The sequence below is a fragment of the Loxodonta africana genome, chromosome 1 (genome assembly GCF_030014295.1).
Source record: "Loxodonta africana isolate mLoxAfr1 chromosome 1, mLoxAfr1.hap2, whole genome shotgun sequence".
Classification (NCBI taxonomy): Eukaryota; Metazoa; Chordata; class Mammalia; order Proboscidea; family Elephantidae; genus Loxodonta; species Loxodonta africana.
In genome coordinates, this window is record NC_087342.1 from 13,317,396 (window position 1) to 13,337,636 (window position 20,241).

The following is a 20,241-nucleotide window of genomic DNA, read 5'->3' on the forward strand; positions in this document are numbered from 1 at the left end:
ACCAGTAACCTCGGCCTGAAGGTGCTCAGCTCTCTAACTCCTTGGGTTGGCACGTCTAGCTCTGCCAAGTGCCTGGAGGCACCCACTCTGCCAGCAAGCCTCCTGCCCAAAGGTGCTCAGCTTTCTTGCTCCATGAACTGTGAAGGCCACTGTGCCATCTCCTGCCAGTATCCTGGTTCTGCTGCTGCTGGTTCTCTGCCACGCTTGGCACTGCTTCTCGCCGTCTTGTGCCATCTCTGGTGTTACAGTCTCTATCTCCTGGGTCTAGGAGGTTCTCAGCACAGGGATTCTGAGTCCAAAGAACACATTCCACTCCTGGCTCTTCTTTCTTGATGGTAGTGAAGCCCAGCCCCTTTCCGCCTCTAAGATGGCTCATTTTAAGCCTAGCAAGATGGCAAAATTGACCAATACCTTGGTAGGGTTCTATCACCTTATTTGCATGGTTCCACCTCTACAAGGGTGCCATGCAACTTATCTGCATTATCAGCAAGCTATCCAATCCCCTTGGTGGGCTACAAGCACCTCATTTGCATAGTCCCACCTAGTCATTTGGGGGGAGTTACAAAGACGATGGCTAGAAGGGCCGTGTTAAGTAATTCACTGTACCACAATACAATAGACTACTATTCAGACATAAAAAGGAATCAAGTACTGATACAAGCTACAATACGGATGAACTGTGGAAATATTATGCTTAAGAAGTCACAAAAGGCCACATAGTGTATGAATCCATTTATATAAAATGTCCAGAACAGGCAAATCCATAGAGACGGAAAGCAGATTCAAACTGCCAGGTGCTGGGGGAAAGAAATGGGGACTGGCTGCTGATGGATACCAGGCTTCTTTCTGGGGGGTGATAAAATGTCCTGGAAATAGATGGTGGTGATGGTTGCACAACTCTGAATATACTAAAATCCACTGTGATGTGTACTTTAAAGTGGTGGATTTTATGGTATGTGAATTATATTTCAGTTAAAAAAATGAACCGGCAGCTACGTGAGGCAACTTGGTAAAGGCAAAATTGTTCAAGATGGTAGTACATACTTGAGTGTGAAGGAAGAAGCAGAGAAGGGAGGGATAGAAGACAGGCAGGGGAGAGGGGTAATCAAGGGAATAAAGTTTCTTTAAGAGGGAACTAAGAAAACCTTCAAACTGTTAATAACATACCAGACAGCAAATGTTAACATTTTATAGGAAATTTTCCTTACTGGGTAACAGCACTAAATATATTAACTTTGGAAATGTTTCAGAGAAAGTCATTTACGAAACAAAATCCATTCTCGCTTAAAAGCAAACAATTCTCAGATCATTCTATCTCTACTGGCCTACTCCCCACGTGTATTCCAACCTGTGTGTCTGGGTTCCCTATTTGTTGAACAGATGTTAACTGGGACTAAGAGTTCCAGAGGTGCTCAAGTGCCAGCATCTTGAAACTTTATCTTAATCTGAATAAAAATGGTTTTGTCAGTGCCTTTGTTTTTCCTCCAAAGTTTATTCTCCCCTTTACCAACAGGGGGAGCTGTGTTCCCTCCTTCCATCTGCTTTCCATGTCCTGTGAAACTGATATACGGGTCTGAAGCCTGTAGCTGGAGAAGCTTCCTTCCAAGAGCAGACCAGACACGAAGAAAACCATTCCCATTTATACTGGGGTAGGGGTGGGGGCATGTGGCATAAGGATTTGAGATATTATAGCTGTAGTGTCCACTGACAGGCCATCAATGTTTAAAGACACCACCATTACCTGTCCTGGGTTCAGTGTGACCATATGTCTTCGAGCTTTCTGGAACTGAGGAAAACGTTGTAAATCAGGATTGACAACGTTGATCTTACTGAACACACTAGATTCTTCATAAGGGATTCTTGTTGGATAAAGGAAAGGAGTATCTTCAGGAGGGAAGAGGTGCCATCTTTTCCTAATTAAAAAAATAAGATATAAGTTAGTACTCTGAATTTTAAACAAAACACCTAACAAGGCAGCAGCTAAGCATTCATTTTTTACTCGTTTTAATTCAACTCACGTAGGAATATAGGGAGGAATCTCGGTGGTTACCTGTCCCCCTCTCATTCAATGCTAGAATCCCAATTGCAGATACCTGGTGCAAGGTGGAGTAGCAACTAGTGGACATCTCATGACCCCCAGTAAGGGAAATTTCCTTTAAAACGTTAACACTTGCTGTCTGATATATTATTAACACTTTGAAAGGTTTTCTTAGTTCCCTCTTAAAGAGACTTTCCCTTGATTACTTACTTCCCCTGTCTCCCCTGCCTGTCTTACTTCCATCCCTCCCTTCTTGCTGGCTCTTTCCCTGCTTCTTCCTTCACACTCAAGAATGTACTACCAACCTGAAGAATTTTGACTTGACCAACTTGCCTCACATAGCTGCCAGTTCATTTTTTTTAATGAAATATAATTCACCTACCATAAAATCCACACTTTAAAGTGTACATTTCAGTGTATTTTAGTATATTCAGAGTTGTGCAATGATCACCACTCATGAGACAGGATCTCATTTGCAAGATGGCTCTTTCTTATTTCAAATCAAAATCTGCCTCCTCGTAAATCAGATCTATTCCTGACTCTAGAGCTACACAGAATAGCCCTCACCATTTCAAGTATCTGTATTCTCATCCAGAGCACCCATCCACACTTCCGTTAGCCAAGTAGTTTTCAGACTTCTCCCTGTCTGGGTTACAAATCCCTTAAGTTAAACATTTGTGAAGTTAATCTGTTAAGGAAGAGAAACGCTCACATAATGTCACACAACTAATAAGTAGTACAATATAGAGATTTTTTTGAGAGAAAACTGAAAGGTTCCAGGCACTTGAAATTTTTTTTGCAAATGGGAGGTGATAGAGCTCAACTCACAAAACACTAGACACATCTTTACTTACTTCAAGCCAATGTTGTTGTGTGCCACTGAGTGAATTCCGACTCACAGAGACCCTATATGACAGAGCAGAACTGCCCCATAGGGTTTTCTGGGCTATAATCTTCTTTTTTTTTAATTTTATTGTGTTTTAGGTGCAAATTTACAGCGCAAATTAGTTTTTCATTCAAAATTTTTATACACAAATTGTTTTGTGACACTAGTTGTAATCCCTGCAATGTGTCAGCACTCACCCCCTTTTCCTTTCCACTCTGGGCTCTCCATGACTACTCCTCCAGTTTTCCTGTCCCTTCCTGCCTTCTCGCCTTTCCTTGTGGGCAGGTTTTGCTCACTTGGTCTCATATACTTGATTGAACTAAGAAGCACATTCCTCACATGTGTTATTGTTTGCTTTATAGGTCTGTCTAATCTTTGGCTGAAAGGTGGACTTCAGGAGTGGCTTCAGTTCTGAGTTAGCAGAATATCTGGGGGCCATGGTCTCGCAGGTTTCTCCACTTTCTGTCAGACCAGTAACTTTGGTCTTGTGCGAATTTGAATTTTGTTCTACATTTTTATCCTGCTTTGTCCAGGGCCCTCTACTGCAATCCCTGTCAGAGTGGTTGGTGGTGGTGGCCAGGCACCATCTCGTTCCTCTGGTTAGGTGTAATCTTTACGGGAGTACAGTGCCAGGTCTACCGCAGAGCCGCTGGTAGGTTTGAACCACCAATCTTTTAGTTAGCAACCAAGTGCTTCACCGCTGGATGACCCGGCCTCACTTTCCTAAACAATAGAGAGGGGGAGGTGTGAGAAAGAAAGAAAGAGAAACGGACAGCCAGAAATACACACGCGGGGAAGCAAAGAGGGAGAAAGAAACCTAGTTCTGAGAGAATTCTAAAACCCTCTAGAGACCCCTTGCATTTATATTGGGGCCATCATTTCCTTTCAGAAATGGGAAGCAGTTTGTTTCTATTTTCAAACTAAGATGTATATACTAAAGTTTTGCCTTGGAAATTTGAAGGTTTTATAGGAATGATGAAATACTTTACTTTTTAGAAATTCACGTTGGAACTATAAGGCAGCCTATCAATTTACATAGCCTATCGGCTTAAAAATCAGTGATATTCAAAAGCTGTTAGCCTCATCTCAAAGCTTTATGGATAAAATTGCTGCATTCCACTGTACCTAAGACTAGTTTGGGAGGCAGTTTTCAGGATTTGCATGATAAAAATTAAAACTGAGTCAGGAGGCGGGGCCAAGATGGCAGGGTAGCCAGAAACTTCTGGTGGTCCTTCTTACAACAAAGACCCCCCCCAAAAATAAGTGAATCAGTTATATACGACAATCTAGGAGCTCTGAACATCAAAGGAAAAGTTGAGCAATCAGACTGAGTGGCAGGGAGGGGAAGGGAGAGACAGTTCAGAAGCAGCAAGGAGTTGCCAGACCTGAGCCGGCGGGAACCGGCACCCTGCAGGCCAGATCGCCTGGTGTGCACAGTGAGGCAAGCAGTTGTATTCAGGATGCTTTTCCACATCAGGGGAGACCAAGCGGTGGAGAGCCTACTCAAGCCTCCCCTCCAGAACCAGTGACAAGCGGTGCTCAATTGGCAAAAGATAAGTAATTGCATCTATCCTACTGCACAGATCAAAAAACACCCGGTTTGGGAAAAACCTCTCTCCTATTTATCTGCTCCCTCTCTGCTCTGCGTCAGGTCCCAGGCCAGCTTCAGGGGCTGCCAATTGCCACTTCCCCTGGGCCAGAAGTAGGACCTGTCATGAGCCCTGAGCCATTTTCCCAGCCTCGGAGAGGGAACAAATTAACAAAAAGGAAAAAATAATCTCCCAGCTCCCCTAAGCAGAGAGCTCAGGGCAGGCACAGCTCCTTTGCCAAGGCACAAGCATAAGGGGTCCACAAATTTTGAATGCCTTTCACCCCTGAACAGACCTGTGTGGGTCCATTTTAACACCACAGGCCCTCATCAGCACAGTACAATGGGGTATATATATCTGAAGCCTAACTTCACTATGTCACTATATGGTACAGTGACATTTGACACCCTTCTGCCCATTAAGCAGGGTCCTCACTACCCACATCAGTGGCCTGGGGACTGGTGGCTCCACTCACACCACCTAGCCACCTGTGACAGGGGTCCAAGAATAAGTGGTGCCTCCCAGTCCTTACACCAAGAGCATTGGATACCCATAGTCTGGCTGCAAAACCTACCCACCTACACATTCTAGGAAACACAGACACGCTTTCCTCCCATACACTCAGGGGCAGCTGTTACCACCCTGCTTTGCTCAGCATGTGACCTCCTACTACAGCCACATACCTCTACCTACTCCAATCACCCCTGCTCTTCTAATACTATAGGTAAAAGACTGCACCACACACTTGGTGATCGACTACCTGGACACCTGAGCTGAATCCATACAAGAAAAGTAAGCAGACTCCTGGGCCCATATACCTAGTAACAGATCTAACCACCTGGTGACAGGACATTAGAGCTTCAAAGGTGCCAATAATCAAACTAGCTCACATGAGGAGCCTATTTGGGCATATCAAAACAAGAAGCTAGGACACAGTAAACATAAAATAAATATAATAACTTACTGATGGCTTGGAGACAACAGTCAATTATCAAATCACATAAAGAGGCAGATAATGATAGCTTCAGTAAGCTCCCAAAACAAAGAATCAAGAAATCTTCCAGAGGAAGAAAAATTCTTGAATTACTGCAGGAAGAATATAAAAGATTAATATATAGGACTCTTCAAGAGATCGGGAATATCAGGCAACACTCAGAACAAGCCAAGGAACATGCAGAGAAAGCAACCGAGGACTTAAGAAGATTATAGAAGAGCACAATGACAAATTTAACAGGCTGCAAGAATCTATACAGAGATAGCAAACAGAAATCCAGAAGATTAACAATAACATTTCTGAATTAAACAACTCAATAGACAGTCATAGGAGCAGAACTGAGGAAATGGAAGTCATAATTAGTAAGACTGAAGATAAAGATCTTGACACCAACTTATCTGAGGAAAAGTCAGATAACAGAATCAAAAAAAAAAAAGAAGAAACCCTAAGAATTATGTGGTACTCTATCAAGAGGAGTAATCTACAAGTGATTGGAGTACCAGAACAAGGGGGATAACAGAAAATACAGAGAGAACGGTTGAAGATTTGTTGGCAGAAAATTTCCCTGATATCATGAAAGATGAGTTGATAGCTATCCAAGACGCTCACCGAATCCCATACAAGGTAGATCCCAAGAGAAAATCACCAAGACATATTAAAATCAAACTTGTCCAAACCAAAGATAAAGAGAGAGTTTTAAGAGCAGCTAGGGATAAATGAAAAGTCATCTACAAAGGATAGTCAATAAGGCTAAGCTTGGACTACTGAGCAGAAACCATGTAGGCAAGAAGGGAGTGGGATGACATATACAAATCCTTGAAGGAAAAAAATTGCCAGCCAAGAATTATATATCCAGCAAAACTGTCTCTCAAATATGATGGCAAAGTTAGGACATTTCCAGATAAACAAAAGTTTAGGGAATCTGCAAAAACCAAACCAAAATTACAAGAAATACTAAAAGGAATCTGCCAGTTAGAAAATCAACAACATCAGATAACCACCCAAGACGAGAACGCAGGACAGAGCAACCAGATATCAACCCAGACAGGGGAATCACAAAAATAAATCAAAGCTAAAATGCAGAAAACAGGGAAACAGAGACATCAACATGTAAAAGATGACAATATTAAAACAAAAAAAATGGATTAAAAAATGCAGTCATAGATCTTTCATATGGAAAGGAAGTCAAGGCAATATAAAGAAATAAAAGATTTGTTTAAACTTAGAAAAACAGGGGTAAATATTAAGGTAACCACAAAGGAAACTAATAATCTTACACATCAAAATAAAAAACAAGAAATACATAAAGACTCAGCAAATACAAAATCAACAACAATGAAAAAGATCAAAAGAAAATACATAAAAACGACTCAGTACAGAAAATTAAGTGGAACAAAGAAACTGTCAATAACACACAAAAAGTACATCAAAATGATGGCACTAAACTAATACCTATCCATAATTACGCTGAATGTAAGTGGACTAAATGCACCAATAAAGAGACAGAGAGTGGCAGAATGGATAAAAAACATGATCCATCTATATGCTGCCTACAAGAGATACACCCCAAAGACACAAACAAACCAAAACTCAAAAGATGGAAAAAAATATATAAAAAATCAAAAAAGAGCAGGAGCGGCAATATTAACTAACAAAACAGACTTTAACGTAAAATCCACCAGAAAGGATAAAGAAGGGCACTATATAATCATTGAAGGGTCAATACATGAGGAGGACATAACCATAATAAACATTTATGCACCCAAGGACAGCATTAAAAGAGATAGGCAGCTCCACAATAATAGTAGAAGACTTCAACATACCACTTTCAGTGAAGGACAGAACATCCAGAAAGAAGCTCAAAAAAGACACAGAAGATCTAAATGCCACAATCAACCAACTTGACCTCACGGACATATACAGAACACTATCCAACAGCAGCCAAGTATACTTTCTTTTCTAACACATATGGATCACGCTCCAGAACAGGCCACATATTGGGCCATAAAGCAAGCCTTAACAGAATCCAAAGCATCAAAATATTACAAAGCATCTTTCTGACCATAAAGCTATTAAAAGTAGAAACTAATAACAGAAAAAGCAAGAAAAGAAATCAAATACGTGGAAACTGAAAAACCTCTTGCTTAAAATGTACTGGGTTATAGAAGAAATTAAGGATGGGATAAAGAAATTCACAGAATCAGATGAGACTGAAGATACATCCTACCAGAACCTTTGCAACACAGCAAAAGCAGTGCTCAGAAGTCAACTTATGGCAATAAATGGACACATCCAAAACGAAGAAAGGCCAAAATCAAAACATTAACCCTACAACTCGAACAAATAAGAGAGCAACAAAGAAGCCCTCGGGCACGAGAAGAAAGCAAATAATAAAAAATTAGGGCAGAATTAAATGAAATAGAGAACAGAAAAACAACTGAAAGAGTTAACAAGACCCAAAGCTGGTTCTTTGAAAAGATCAATAAAATTGATAAACCATTGGCCAAACTGATAAAAGAAAAACAGGAGAGGAAGCAAATAATCTGAATAAGAAATGAGACGGGGCATATCACAAGAGATCCAATTGAAATAAAAAGAATCATAACAGAATACTATGAAAAATTGTACTCTAACAAATTTGAAAACCTAGAGGAAATAAGACAAATTTCTAGAAACAAACTACCTACCTATACTAACACAAACAGAGGTAGAACAACTAAATAAACCTATTACAAAAGAAGAAATTGAAACGGTAATTAAAAAACTCCCAACAAAAAAAAGCCCTGGCCCTGATGGTTTCACTAGAGAATTCTACCAAACTTTCAGAGAAGAGTTAACACCACTACTGCTAAAGGTATTTCAGAGCACAGAAAAGGATGGTACACTCCTGAACTTATTCTATGAAGCCAGCATAACCCTGATACCAAAACCGGATAACGACACCACAAAAAAAAAAAAAAAAACTTACAGACCGATACCTCTCATGAACATAGAAGCAAAAATCCTCAACAAAATTCTAGCCAACGGAATTCAACAACATATCAAAAAAATAATTCATCATGACCAAGTGGGATTCATATTAGGTATGCAGAGATGACTCAACACTAGAAAAACAATCACTGTAATCCATCACATAAACAAAACAAAACAAAAGACAAGAACCACATGATCTTATTAATTGATGCAGAAAAGGCATTTGACAAAGTCCAACACCCATTCATGATAAAAATTCTCAGCAAAATAGAAATAGAATGGAAATTCTTGAACATAATAAAGGACATTTATACAAAGCCAACAGCCAACATCATCCTAAATGGACAGAGTTTGAAAGCACTCCCCTTGAGAACAGGAACCAGGACAAGGATGCCCTTTATCACCACTCTTACTCAGCACTGTGCTGGAGGTCCTAGCCAGAGTAATTAGGCTAGATAAAGAAATAAAGCACATCCAAATAGGTAAGGAAGAAGTAAAGTATATCTATTTGTAGATTATATGCTCTTACACACAGAAAACCCCAAATAATCCACAAGAAAACTACTGAAACTAAGAGTTCAAAAGAGTACCAGGACACAAGAAAAACATACAAAAATCAGTTGGATTCCTCTACACCAACAAAGAGAACTTTGAAAAGGATATCACCAAATCAATACCATTTATAATAGCCTGCAAGAAGATAAAATACTAAGGAATAAATCTAACCAGGGATGTAAAAGACCTATACAAAGAAAACTGCAAGTTCTACTGCAAGAAAACAAAAGTGACCTACATAAGTGGAAAACCATACCTTGCTCATGGATAGGAAGACAACATTGTGAAAATGTCTGTTCCACCCAAAGGGATCAACAGATACAATGCAATCCTGATCCAAATTTCAATGGCATTTTTTAATGAGATGGAGAAACAAATCACGACTTCATATGGAAAGAGAAGAGGACCCAGATAAGTAAAGCATTACTGAAAAAGAAGAACAAAGTGGGAGGCCTCATGCTACCTGATTTTAGAACCTATTATACCACCACAGTAGCCAAAACAGCCTGGTACTGGTACAACAACAGATACATGGACCAATGGAATAGAATTGAGAATCCAGACTGTAAACTCATCCACTTATGGGCAGTTGATATTTGACAAAGGGCCAAAGTCCATCAACTGGGGAAAAAACAGTCTCTTTAACAAATGGTGCTGGCATAACTGAATATTCATCTGCAAAAAAGTGAAACAAGACCCATACCTCACACCATGCACAAAAACTAACTCAAAATGGATCAAAGACCTAAATAAAAAATCTAAAACAATAAAGATCATAGAAGAAAAAATAGGAACAACGCTATGAGCCCTTATACATGGGATATGCAGTACACAAAACATTACTAAGAATGTACAAACACCAGAAGAGAAACTAGGTAACTGGGAGTTCCTAAAAATCAAACACCTATGCTCATCCAAAGATTTCACCAAAGAGTAAAAAGACAACCTACACACTGGGAAAAATTTTTGGCACGACAAATTCAATCAGCATCTAATCTGTAAAATTTATAAGATACTGCAAAACCTCAGCAACAAAAAGACAACCCAATTAAAAAATGGGCAAACGATATGAACAGGCACTTCACCAAAGAAGACATTCAGGCAGCTAAAAGATACGTTAGGAAATGCTCACGATCACAAGTCATTAGAGAAACGCAAGTCGAAACTATAATGAGATACCATCTCACCCCAATAAGACTGGCATTAATCCAAAAACACAAAGAATAAATGTTGGAGAGGTTGTGGAGAAACTGAAACACTTACACACTGCTGGTGGGATGTAAAATGGTACAATCACTTTGGAAATCCATTTGGTGCTGCCTTAAAAATCTAGAAATACAACTACCATACAATTCGGCAATCCCACTTCTTGGAATATATCCTAGAGCAATAAGAGCCCTCACATGAATCGATATAACGCACACCCATGTTCACTGCAGCACTGTTTAGAATAGCAAAAAGATGGAAACAACCTTGGTACCCATCAACGGATGAACGGATAAAGAAATTGTGGTAAATTCACACAATGAAATGCTACAATAAAGAAGAACAATGAATCTGCAAAACATATCATGGATGAATCTGGAAGGCATTATGCTGAGTGAAATCAGTCAGTTGCAAAAGGACAAATATTGTAAGAGACCACTATTATAAGAACTCGAGAAAAGGTTTAACACTGAAGAAAACATTTTTTGATGGTTACGAGGGTGGGAGGGAAACAGAGGGGTATTCACTAATTAGATAGTAGATGAGAATTATCTTAGATGAAGGGAAGAACAACACACAATACAGGGGAAGTCAGCACAACTGGACTAAAGCAAAAGCTAAGAAGATTCTTGAATACAACCAAACACTTCAAGGGAGAGAGTAGCAGCGGTGGGAGTCTGGGGACCATGGTTTCAGGGAACATCTAGGTCAACTGGCACAACAAAGTTTATTAAGAAAATGTTCTGTATCCCATTTTGGTGAGTGGCGTCTGCAGTCTTAAAAGCTAGCAAGCAGCCATCTAAGATACATCAATTGGTCTCAATTCACCTGGAACAAAGTAGAATGAAGAACACAAGACACAAGGAAAATATTAGCCCAAGATACAGAAAGGGCCACATAAACCAGAGACTCCATCGGCCTGTGACCAGAAGAACTAGACGGTGCCCGGCTATCACCAATGACGGCCCTGACAGGGAACACAACAGAGAGTCCCTCAGGGAGCAGAAGAAAAGTGGGTTGCAAAATTCAAATTCTTATGAAAAGACCAGACTTAACGGTCTGAGACTGGAGGGACCCCATAAGATACTGCCCCCAGACTCTGTTAGCCCACAAGTGAAACCATTTCCGAAGCCAACTCTTCGGACAAAGATTAGATTGGACTATAAGACATAAAATGATACTTGTGAAGAGTGCGCTTCTTAGCTCAATTGGATAAAAGATACATGAGACTAAATGGGCAGCTCCTGTCCAGAGGCGAGAGAAGGCAAAAAGGACAGGAGCTGGTTGAATGGACATGGGAAATCCAGGGTGGAAAGGAGAAGTGTGCTGTCATATTATAGGGAGAGCAACTAGGGTCACATAACAATGCGTGTATAAATTTTAGTATGAGAAACTTTCACTTAAAGCACAATTAAAAAAAAAAAAAAAAAACTGAGTTCCCTTACCACCAATTATTTGCAAGTGCAATTCACCTTGATAACTACCTTGAAATACATATTTTCCTACTCAGACTCCAAAAATACTAATAATCATAGAAAGTTTAGAATGTTGGAAGGGCTCTTAGAGATTATCAGTCTAATCTCATTTTCACAAGAGTGGAAGAGACACCCCGTGCTTGCTCAGTGACACTGATGGGGCTAGCAGTTAGTGATGGAATCAGAACTAGGTCCCACATCTCCTCAGTTCTCCAGGTCCAGGCTCCTTCCCCTGCATCACGGCTGTATTTCCCAAAGGAATAGCCATAATGATAACAGTCCCATACAAGCTGCATGCTTCCTTCTCCTGTTAAGCAGAACAAGTAGTCAATCATCACGTCATCCCCTGACCCGCAGCCTGGGAATCAAGACACTTCACGCCTCAAGCTCCAACCTGCCTTTCCAGCACAATCTCTCTGGCTCCAATGCTCCAACTGCACAACTCACAGGGTCTGCTTCCCAGGGCTCAGCTCATGCTGGTCCCTCTGGCCCTCCCACCTCTGTCTTCTCAATGCTAATCTACCCTTGAAAGCCCATCACAAATGACAGCCCCTCTATAAAATCTTCCCCGATCTTTCTAACAGGAGTAAGATCTCTTCAAGTTTTCCGTTCCACAGCTCTGTGAAACCTTCCTCAAGAGCAGGTACATTCTGCCTCACAGCACAGCTCTCCGCGCGCTTGCCTGAACCCTAGCTGTAAACTCTTAGGGTAGAGAGGGTATCTTACTTGTTCATCTCTGCTCTTACAGGAACACCTGGTACCTGTGCTGGAGGGGGCTCAATGAATATTTAGTGAAAATTTACTGTACTAATCCAGAGCTATATGAGGCCAGAAAATATGCTCTATTGCAAAGCTAAAATAAAGCTCTATTAACCTTATATCACAGAAAGAACTCAGGTAATTTTTTTTTCCTCATTTTTTTCCCCCAACTGAAATTTCTTTGGCTTATTTCCCAATTTAGAACACATGGAAAGTGGCTACTTAAAATGATACCCCTCTTACCAAGCTGAAGGTTCAGACTCTTAACTCTACAAGGGCAGGCACCAGGCCCACTCTATTCATTGCTGCATCCCCAGTGCATAGCCATGTACCTGACATGTTCTAGACCTATTAAAACAGTCTTGATGAATGAAGGTGTAGACCACCTTATGTCATCTTGTAGTTTTGGAGTTCCTCACGTGTGAAATATAATCATGCACTTATTGTTTCTCTCAGGTCCACTCATAACCTTTTTTGTGTCTAAAGAGTCTGAGAACTCGCACACGGCCATTTCTTTTTTTCCCTCTGTGCTGCCCTGTACATGTCCTGAAGGCCAGGAGGAGACTGGGCATCATTAATTGGGGGAAATAAGGCCGCATCTATAGCGTAGTGAGTATATCCTCCTTGAGGCCGAAACACACTTTCACGTAACTCCTGGAACCAGGGACTGTCAAAAGTATTGCTTGACTTGGCCCTTCTATCTATTATGGTCTTCAGATAGATGCAGACGAAAATTGACCTGTGTCTACTGGTAGGCACAAACTAAAATTTATAGTTGAAAGTGGCCATAAATACCATCTGGGCCACATTTTTCAAACCAGGCTCCTGGCATCCCCTCAGGGGCCTAAGGGTAGAAGCGAAGCCTCTTTTTTTCAACGCAACTGCTCTGCACTTACTTAAGTTTGAAGAACTTTCAAATAAAAATTTAAAAACTATAAGTCTGTAAAAGAGCTAAGTAGAGAGCTGTCTACCTGAACTGGGAGTGAAATCCTGGGGTTCTAGGATCAGCTTTCTGGAGGCAATCTTCATCAGGGCTATGAGGCACATATGGAAAACCACCATTTAAATTTTCCCCTCATTTCATAAAGGAAGAAACAGGACCAGAGATTTAAGAGCTTTGTTATGGCCACCAAGCAGGTGACAGGGTTGGACCTGGGACTAAACCCTGGGATCCTGCCACCTGCTCAGTACTCATCTCTCCATCCTGTGCAACATACACGCGCACACATTACCTTCCTTGTACCTGGAATACTAAGTTACAACCGTAAGAGTCCAGATGACAGGGGGTATGGGCCCCCAGGGAGCCAATCCATAACGTACTCTCTCGTCCATTTCTTCCAGGAAACCCGAAGTCAGACCATAGCACATCCTGTTTTGAAAATAAAGTTACAGTCCATCAAGAGCTACCCAACTCCTCTATACAGCAGTCTCGTGCATTTCCACTTGCATCCCTGGTTTTGGTACTTGGGATAGTCTACAGATAGAGGAGGTTAGATCTCAGAGCCCTCCAAGATGTTTTTAACCAATAACATCTGAATTATCTCACTAGTACTAAGTAGTCATTCAACAGATACTTCCTGAGTAGATACTCAGTGTGCCAGGCACTGTTCTAGAAGCTTGTAATTAGTCAATGAACAAAACAAACGCGCCTCCCTGATGAAGCTCACAGTTTAGAGGCAGGAGACTGGTAATACATAACAGACATAATTAGGCAGGTAGCCAGGGGGAACAGCGTTGCTGGCAGCGGCAATGGAAATAGTACTTTAAAAAATAGATTTAATGACCCTTAAGCAGCTCAATTTAGGAAGTCAGAAAGTCGTCTTCCCTGGAAGCAGTGCGGACATCTCTGGGCATAAGTAACTTATTAACTTTTTACACCTCAAATGCCACATAAAAGAAGCTTTCTCCTACATTAACGGAGTTATTGAAAACGAATGGATGTCAGAGCCTTCGTGCATACCTACGGAATCACGATCTCCCAGTAGGGGTGTCACAGCATGTATTCTGAACCACATATCCACAGACAACTTGGCATACTTCCAAAAGGGATGTACTCCTAAGTGTAATCAATTCTCAGACAGAGACTACACAGTGCTCTAGACTTGGGCTCTCTTTATGCCTGGTTTGATGGCTAAGTCAACTACCGGAAACAGCTTATACTGAAAAGTCAACAGGAAAAGAGGGTCAGACAGGAACCCAAATCCATGTGTTAAAATATTCATAAGCTAGGAAAAAAAAAGAAAAAACTAGTGAACCAGGCATGAAACTTTTTGCTTTTTTTTTTTTTTAAATCATGAGTTTTTCCTATTGTATTTAAAAAAAAAAAGAAAAAAGAAAGTCTACGTGCAGAACACGGACCTAAACGCTGACACGTCTTTCATCAGGGTCTGCGATCTGTTTTCTATTTTTAGAGGCAAACCATTAACAGCTGTATTATTAAAGAAAGAGGATTCTGAAGAGACCTTTAACGGATCATTTTGAGGACGACTAGGAAGCATGTTTTCATTTCTGAGGGACAAAAACAGCTGAATATGTGCACCTAACTAATTTCTGGTAGCGCAGGGGAGCTCTGGCAAGGTCAGCACCACTGTAAATGCACGGGGCTCACGTGCAGCAGCTCCGCGGGTGGCCAAAATCGTGCTTCCTCCGGACAGAGCCCCTAAGCTCCATGCAGAGAGCTGACAGCTGTATCCCCAGTGCTCAACACAGTGCCTGGCTTAAAACACGGCTGCTGGGAGGGGGGGGAGGAGAATCTGCTGGCTTCTCAGGGGTAAACGTCCAGGTCAATATTTTTGAGCATCTACCACATACCTGGTATGATGCTGGGTGCTGGGGCCTTACCGTTTAGGTCTATTAAGGCAGACAGCCCCTAAACAGAACGCTTCAGTCTAATATGTCAAATGCCTTGAAATAAGGGAGCTTGGGGTGGGGTGGGGGGGGGGGTTCCAGTTAACCTGGTGCTAATTCACCACACTTCAGTTTGAGAAATTTAGCTAAAAGACATCAGTATAAACAGGAAAAAAAGGAGACTCGCCTTGGCTAACGTGACCCCAATACTCCCCAGTATGTTTTCTCCTTTTTCAAAATGGGCAACTGAGAGCTTAACGTAACTAAGGCCGTCATAAACCTATAAGTTGTTCTTCCTCTGCCTGCCTCCTTCACATACCTCTGTTAATGACTTTGTTCTTTTTTTAAAACCGATGCAAATAACCTTTTGTTCTGTCCGGACTACCTGTGGCATACAATCTCCACAGGAAAGTTGGAGCCCAGGTATCAGATATGGATATCTTTAGCCTAATAAAGAAATGTCTGGCAGGGGACTACAAAGACACTTGTAACTCTTGTAAGATTCTATATAAGCTCCAATGTCAAAATTGCTTTTTGGGACTCCATAGAGACAGGCTGTGTTGCTGCTGGGTCCCCAGTGATGTAGACATCTCCTTAATAAACTTTCTCACTCTTTCTGACTTGGAGTATGTTTCATTGGCTTGACTGCTCCAGGGTACGGACCCTAATCAGGTAACACTAAGAAGAGGCTGGTTCAGTGGTTCTTAATCTTCTTATACATATACCCTTTGGGAAAGCTAATGAATGAATGCCAAGGCCCCTCTCCTCAGAGAAATACACATACACACAAAATTTCATATCTAGTTTCAGGGAGCTGATGGACCCCAGGTGAAAAACTCTGTGTTCTAGAACCCTGCTTCAGAAAGAACCACAGAAGGAAGATTTTTCTACAGGGTGAGGGGTTACTGCACGAAAAACTAAGGCTGTCCTGACCTCTTCTCTGGCAGAGTAATGACTAAAAAACCAAAATTATTTTAGAATGATCAGATTAGGGAGTCCTAAACTGCCTAAAATCCATGTGCAGATCAGCTGGGAAAGCCAAAGAGCAGTGGAGGAAAGAGATGGAGTAGCAGAGGGTGAGTGAGTCAAAGTAAATATGTCAGAAAATAGCATTTCGTGTACCTATTTTGTTTTTTTGCCACAGGTTTCTGAGAGTTGGTATGTTCTTGTTAATTGAGTTCAGCTACTAAAATGAGTGATGGCCCAGGGGGAATCTGCTTTGAGTTTTGCTAGAAACGGGATCCTGGTCTGGCTACCACATCATTTAATCCTGCACAGGCAATGAGTGGGGTGGTAACACACGGGAGACCACTGTCACATCCACTTCAAGAGTTGGAAAAGGCATTAGAAGTCATCTATCCCCATAAAATTCTATTCTACACCATCCCTGAAAAAAAACAATCAAGTGTCTGGTTGACTGCTTACTACAAAACTGCCGTCTGCTTTCTGGTAACTTCCAGAGGAGCGTCCTAGATCTGCCTCCTATGGATACAGAAAACAAGTCTATTTTCATTTCTGCCAAGAATTGTTGTCTTTAAATTATGTGAAAAACTGTCATGTCTTCTTTATTTTTAAAATCTATGCTCAGTAACATTAACTTATCCTTCTAGTTGTTCTTTTCTCAACCTCTTTACTTTGTCAGCAGGTCCCTTAAAGCAGGGCTATTAAACTGAATTCCAGACGCAGCCCACACAGTACCCTGTGTATGGGACTGCTCCATCCCATGACCTGGATCTTGCAGTATCAGCACTTTTTTTTTTTTTTTAAGCCAAGTGAATTATACCATGAATAATATTGGGCTTGCCTGTAGCCAATAGAAAATATTAAATCCTTTTCTTATGAACTGTTGCCTAGCCATGTCTCTTCAGTGTTGACTTACAGATTTTAGGAAACAGCCATAGGATTCTACATTTATCTCTCTTATATTTAATATTGTTAGCTTTGGCCTGATTTTTTACTGTGCTTAGATCAACCTCTGTATGTAACTCCCAAACTTTTATCTCTAGTCTAGACCTTTACTTTCAACTGAAAACAAGTTACATTCACCTGTTTATTGAATCCTTACAGCAGAGTCCCTGATCCTTACATTTTATATGTGTCATCTCAATGAATCCTTATTAAAATGAAGGTAGGCACCGAATTCATTGTCAAAAAGAACATTTCAAGATCTATCCTGAAGTACAACGCTGTCAGTGATAGGATAATATGCATACCCCTACAAGACGGCAACAGGTTTTACAAGGAAGACCAGTTAATACGACTATTACTCAAATTTACACACCAACACAAATGGCAAAGATGAAGAAATTGAAGATTTTTACTAACTTCTGCAGTCTGAATTGATCAGACATGCAATCAAGATACACTGATAATTACTGGTGATTAGAATGCAAAAGTTGTAAACAAAGAAGGATCAGTAGTAGGAAAATATGGCCTTGGTGACAGAAACGACACTGGAGATCACATGATAGAATTCTGCAAGACCAAGGACTTCTTCACTGCAAACACCTTTTTTTGAACAACATAAATGGTGACTACACACACGGACCTCGTTAAATGGAATACACAGGAATCAAAATGACTACCTCTGTGGGAAGAGGCGAGAGAAAAACTTGATATCATCAGTCAAAACAAGGCCAGGGGCCAACTGTGGCACAGACCATCAACTGCTCATATGCAAGTTCAAGTTGAAGCTGAAGAAAATTAAAACAAGTTCATGACAGCCAAAGTACAACACTGATATATCCCACCAGAATTTAGAGACCATCTCAAGAATAGATTTGTTGCATTGAACACTAATGACCAAAGACCTGTTCAGATGTGGGATGACATTAAAGACATCATACATGAAGAAAGCAAAAGGTCATTAAAAAGACAGGAAAGAAAAAAAAGGACCAAAATGGATGTCAGAAGAGACTTTGAAACTGGCTCTTGAACGCAGAGTAGCCAAACCGAATGGAAGAAATGATGAAGTAAAAAACTGAACAGAAGATTGCAAAGGTGGCTCAAGAAGACAAAATATTACAATGAAATGTGCAAAGACCTGGAGCTAGAAAACCAAAAGGATGGACATACCTGACATTTCTCAAACTGAAAAAACTAATGAAAAAAAAAATCAAGCCTTGAGTTGCAATACTGAAGGATTCTGTGGGCGAAATACTGAATGAAGCAAGAAGCATGTAAAGAAGATGGAAGGAATACACAGAGTCACCGTACCAAAATGATTCGGTCAATGTTCAACCATTTCAGGAGGCAGGACATGATAAAGAACCGATGGTACTGAAGGAAGAAGTTCAAGCTGCACTAAGGCATTGGTGAAAAACAAGGCTCTTGGAATTGACAGAATACCAATTGAGATGTTTCAACAAACGGATTCAACACTGGAAGTACTCACTTGTTTATGTCAAAAGAATTGGAAGGCAGCTACCTGGCCAACTAGCTGGAAGAGACCCATAGTTGAGCCCATTCCAAAGAGAGGTGATCCAACAGAATGTGGAAAGTATTGAACAATATCATTAATATCACGCACACATAAAATTTTGCTGAAGATCATTTAAAAGCGGCTGCAGTAGTACATCGACAGGGAACTGCCAGAAATTAAGCCAGATTCAGAAGAGGACATGGGACGAGGGATATCATTGCTGATGCCAGATGGATCATGGCTGAAAACGGAGAATACCAGAAAGATGTTTACCTGTGTTTTTTTGACTATACAAAGGCATTCGACTGTGTGAGTCATGACAAATTATGGATAATACTGTGAAGAACAGGAATTCCAGAACACTTAATTATGCTCATGAGGAACCTGTACATAGCCCAAGAGGCAGTAGTTCAAACAGAACAAGAGGATGTTGCGTGATTTAAATCAGGAGAGGTGCACATCAGGGCTGTATCCTTTCACCATACTTATTCAATCTATATGCTGAGCAAATAATCTCAGAAGCTGGACTATATGAAGAACATGACATCCGGACTGGGGGAAGACTTATTAACAGCCTGTGATATGAGAAGACATAACCTTGCTTACTGAAAGTGAAGAGAACTTGAAGCACTTACTGATGAAGATCAAAGACACAGCCTTCAGTATGGATTATACCAAAACATAAAGAAAACAAAAATCCTCACAACTGGACCAATAAGCAACATCATGATAAACAGAGAAAATAATGTAGTTGTCAAGGATTTCATTTTACTTGGATCCACAATCAATGCCCAGGAAAGCAGCAGTCAGGATATCAAACGTGTTGCATTGGGCACATCTGCTAAAGACCTCTTTAAAGTGTTCAAAAGCAAAGATATCACTTTGAGGACTAAGATGCAACCCAAGTCATGGTATTTTCAACTGCTTCATATGCATGTGAAAACTGGACAATGAATAAGGAAGAACAAAGAATAACTGATGCATTTGAATTATGGTGTTGGCGAAGAATATTGAATATACCAAGGAGTTCCAGAAGAACAAACAAATCTGTCTTGGAAGAAGTACAGACAGAGTGCTCCTTAGAAGGGAGGGTGGCAAGACTTGCTTGGTCTCACATACTTTAGACATGTTTTCAGGAGGGACCAGTTCCCTAGAAAACGACATCATGCTTGATAAAACAGAGGGTGAGAAAAAAAGAGGAAGACCCTCAACGAGATGGATTGATGCAGTGGCTGCAACAACGGGCTCAAATATAGCAATGATTGTGAGGATGGCGCAGGACTGGGAAGTGTTTCATTCTGTTGTACATAGGGTCACCATGGGTTGGAACCAACTCGATGGCACCCAACAACAACATACCTATTTTGCATACGTGGCAACTAACGGAAAGTACTGTCTTTTTGATGGCACTGTTAAAAAAAAAAGTGGAGATATTTTTGGTTGTCACAACGAATGGGGAACGGTGCTACTGGCAGTAAGTGGATGGGGCCATGGATGC

The 20,241-nt window shown here is 40.8% G+C and overlaps 1 protein-coding gene across 4 annotated transcripts in view; it reads right to left on the minus strand.

The window, feature by feature from the left end:
* The window catches only part of HSPBAP1 (HSPB1 associated protein 1), an 83,414-nt gene that overhangs the window by 21,712 nt on the left and 41,461 nt on the right, over positions 1-20,241 (minus strand). For 3 of the 4 annotated variants that reach the window (XM_064290577.1, XM_023551706.2, XM_003412823.4), the window contains exons 4-5: positions 13,708-13,844; positions 1,742-1,913 (exon numbers count right to left, since the gene is read on the minus strand). In XM_064290577.1, the coding sequence (XP_064146647.1) occupies positions 1,742-1,913; positions 13,708-13,844 (309 nt within the window). The remainder of the gene's footprint in view (positions 1-1,741; positions 1,914-13,707; positions 13,845-20,241) is intronic. The other variant, XM_064290763.1, reaches the window with a different exon arrangement.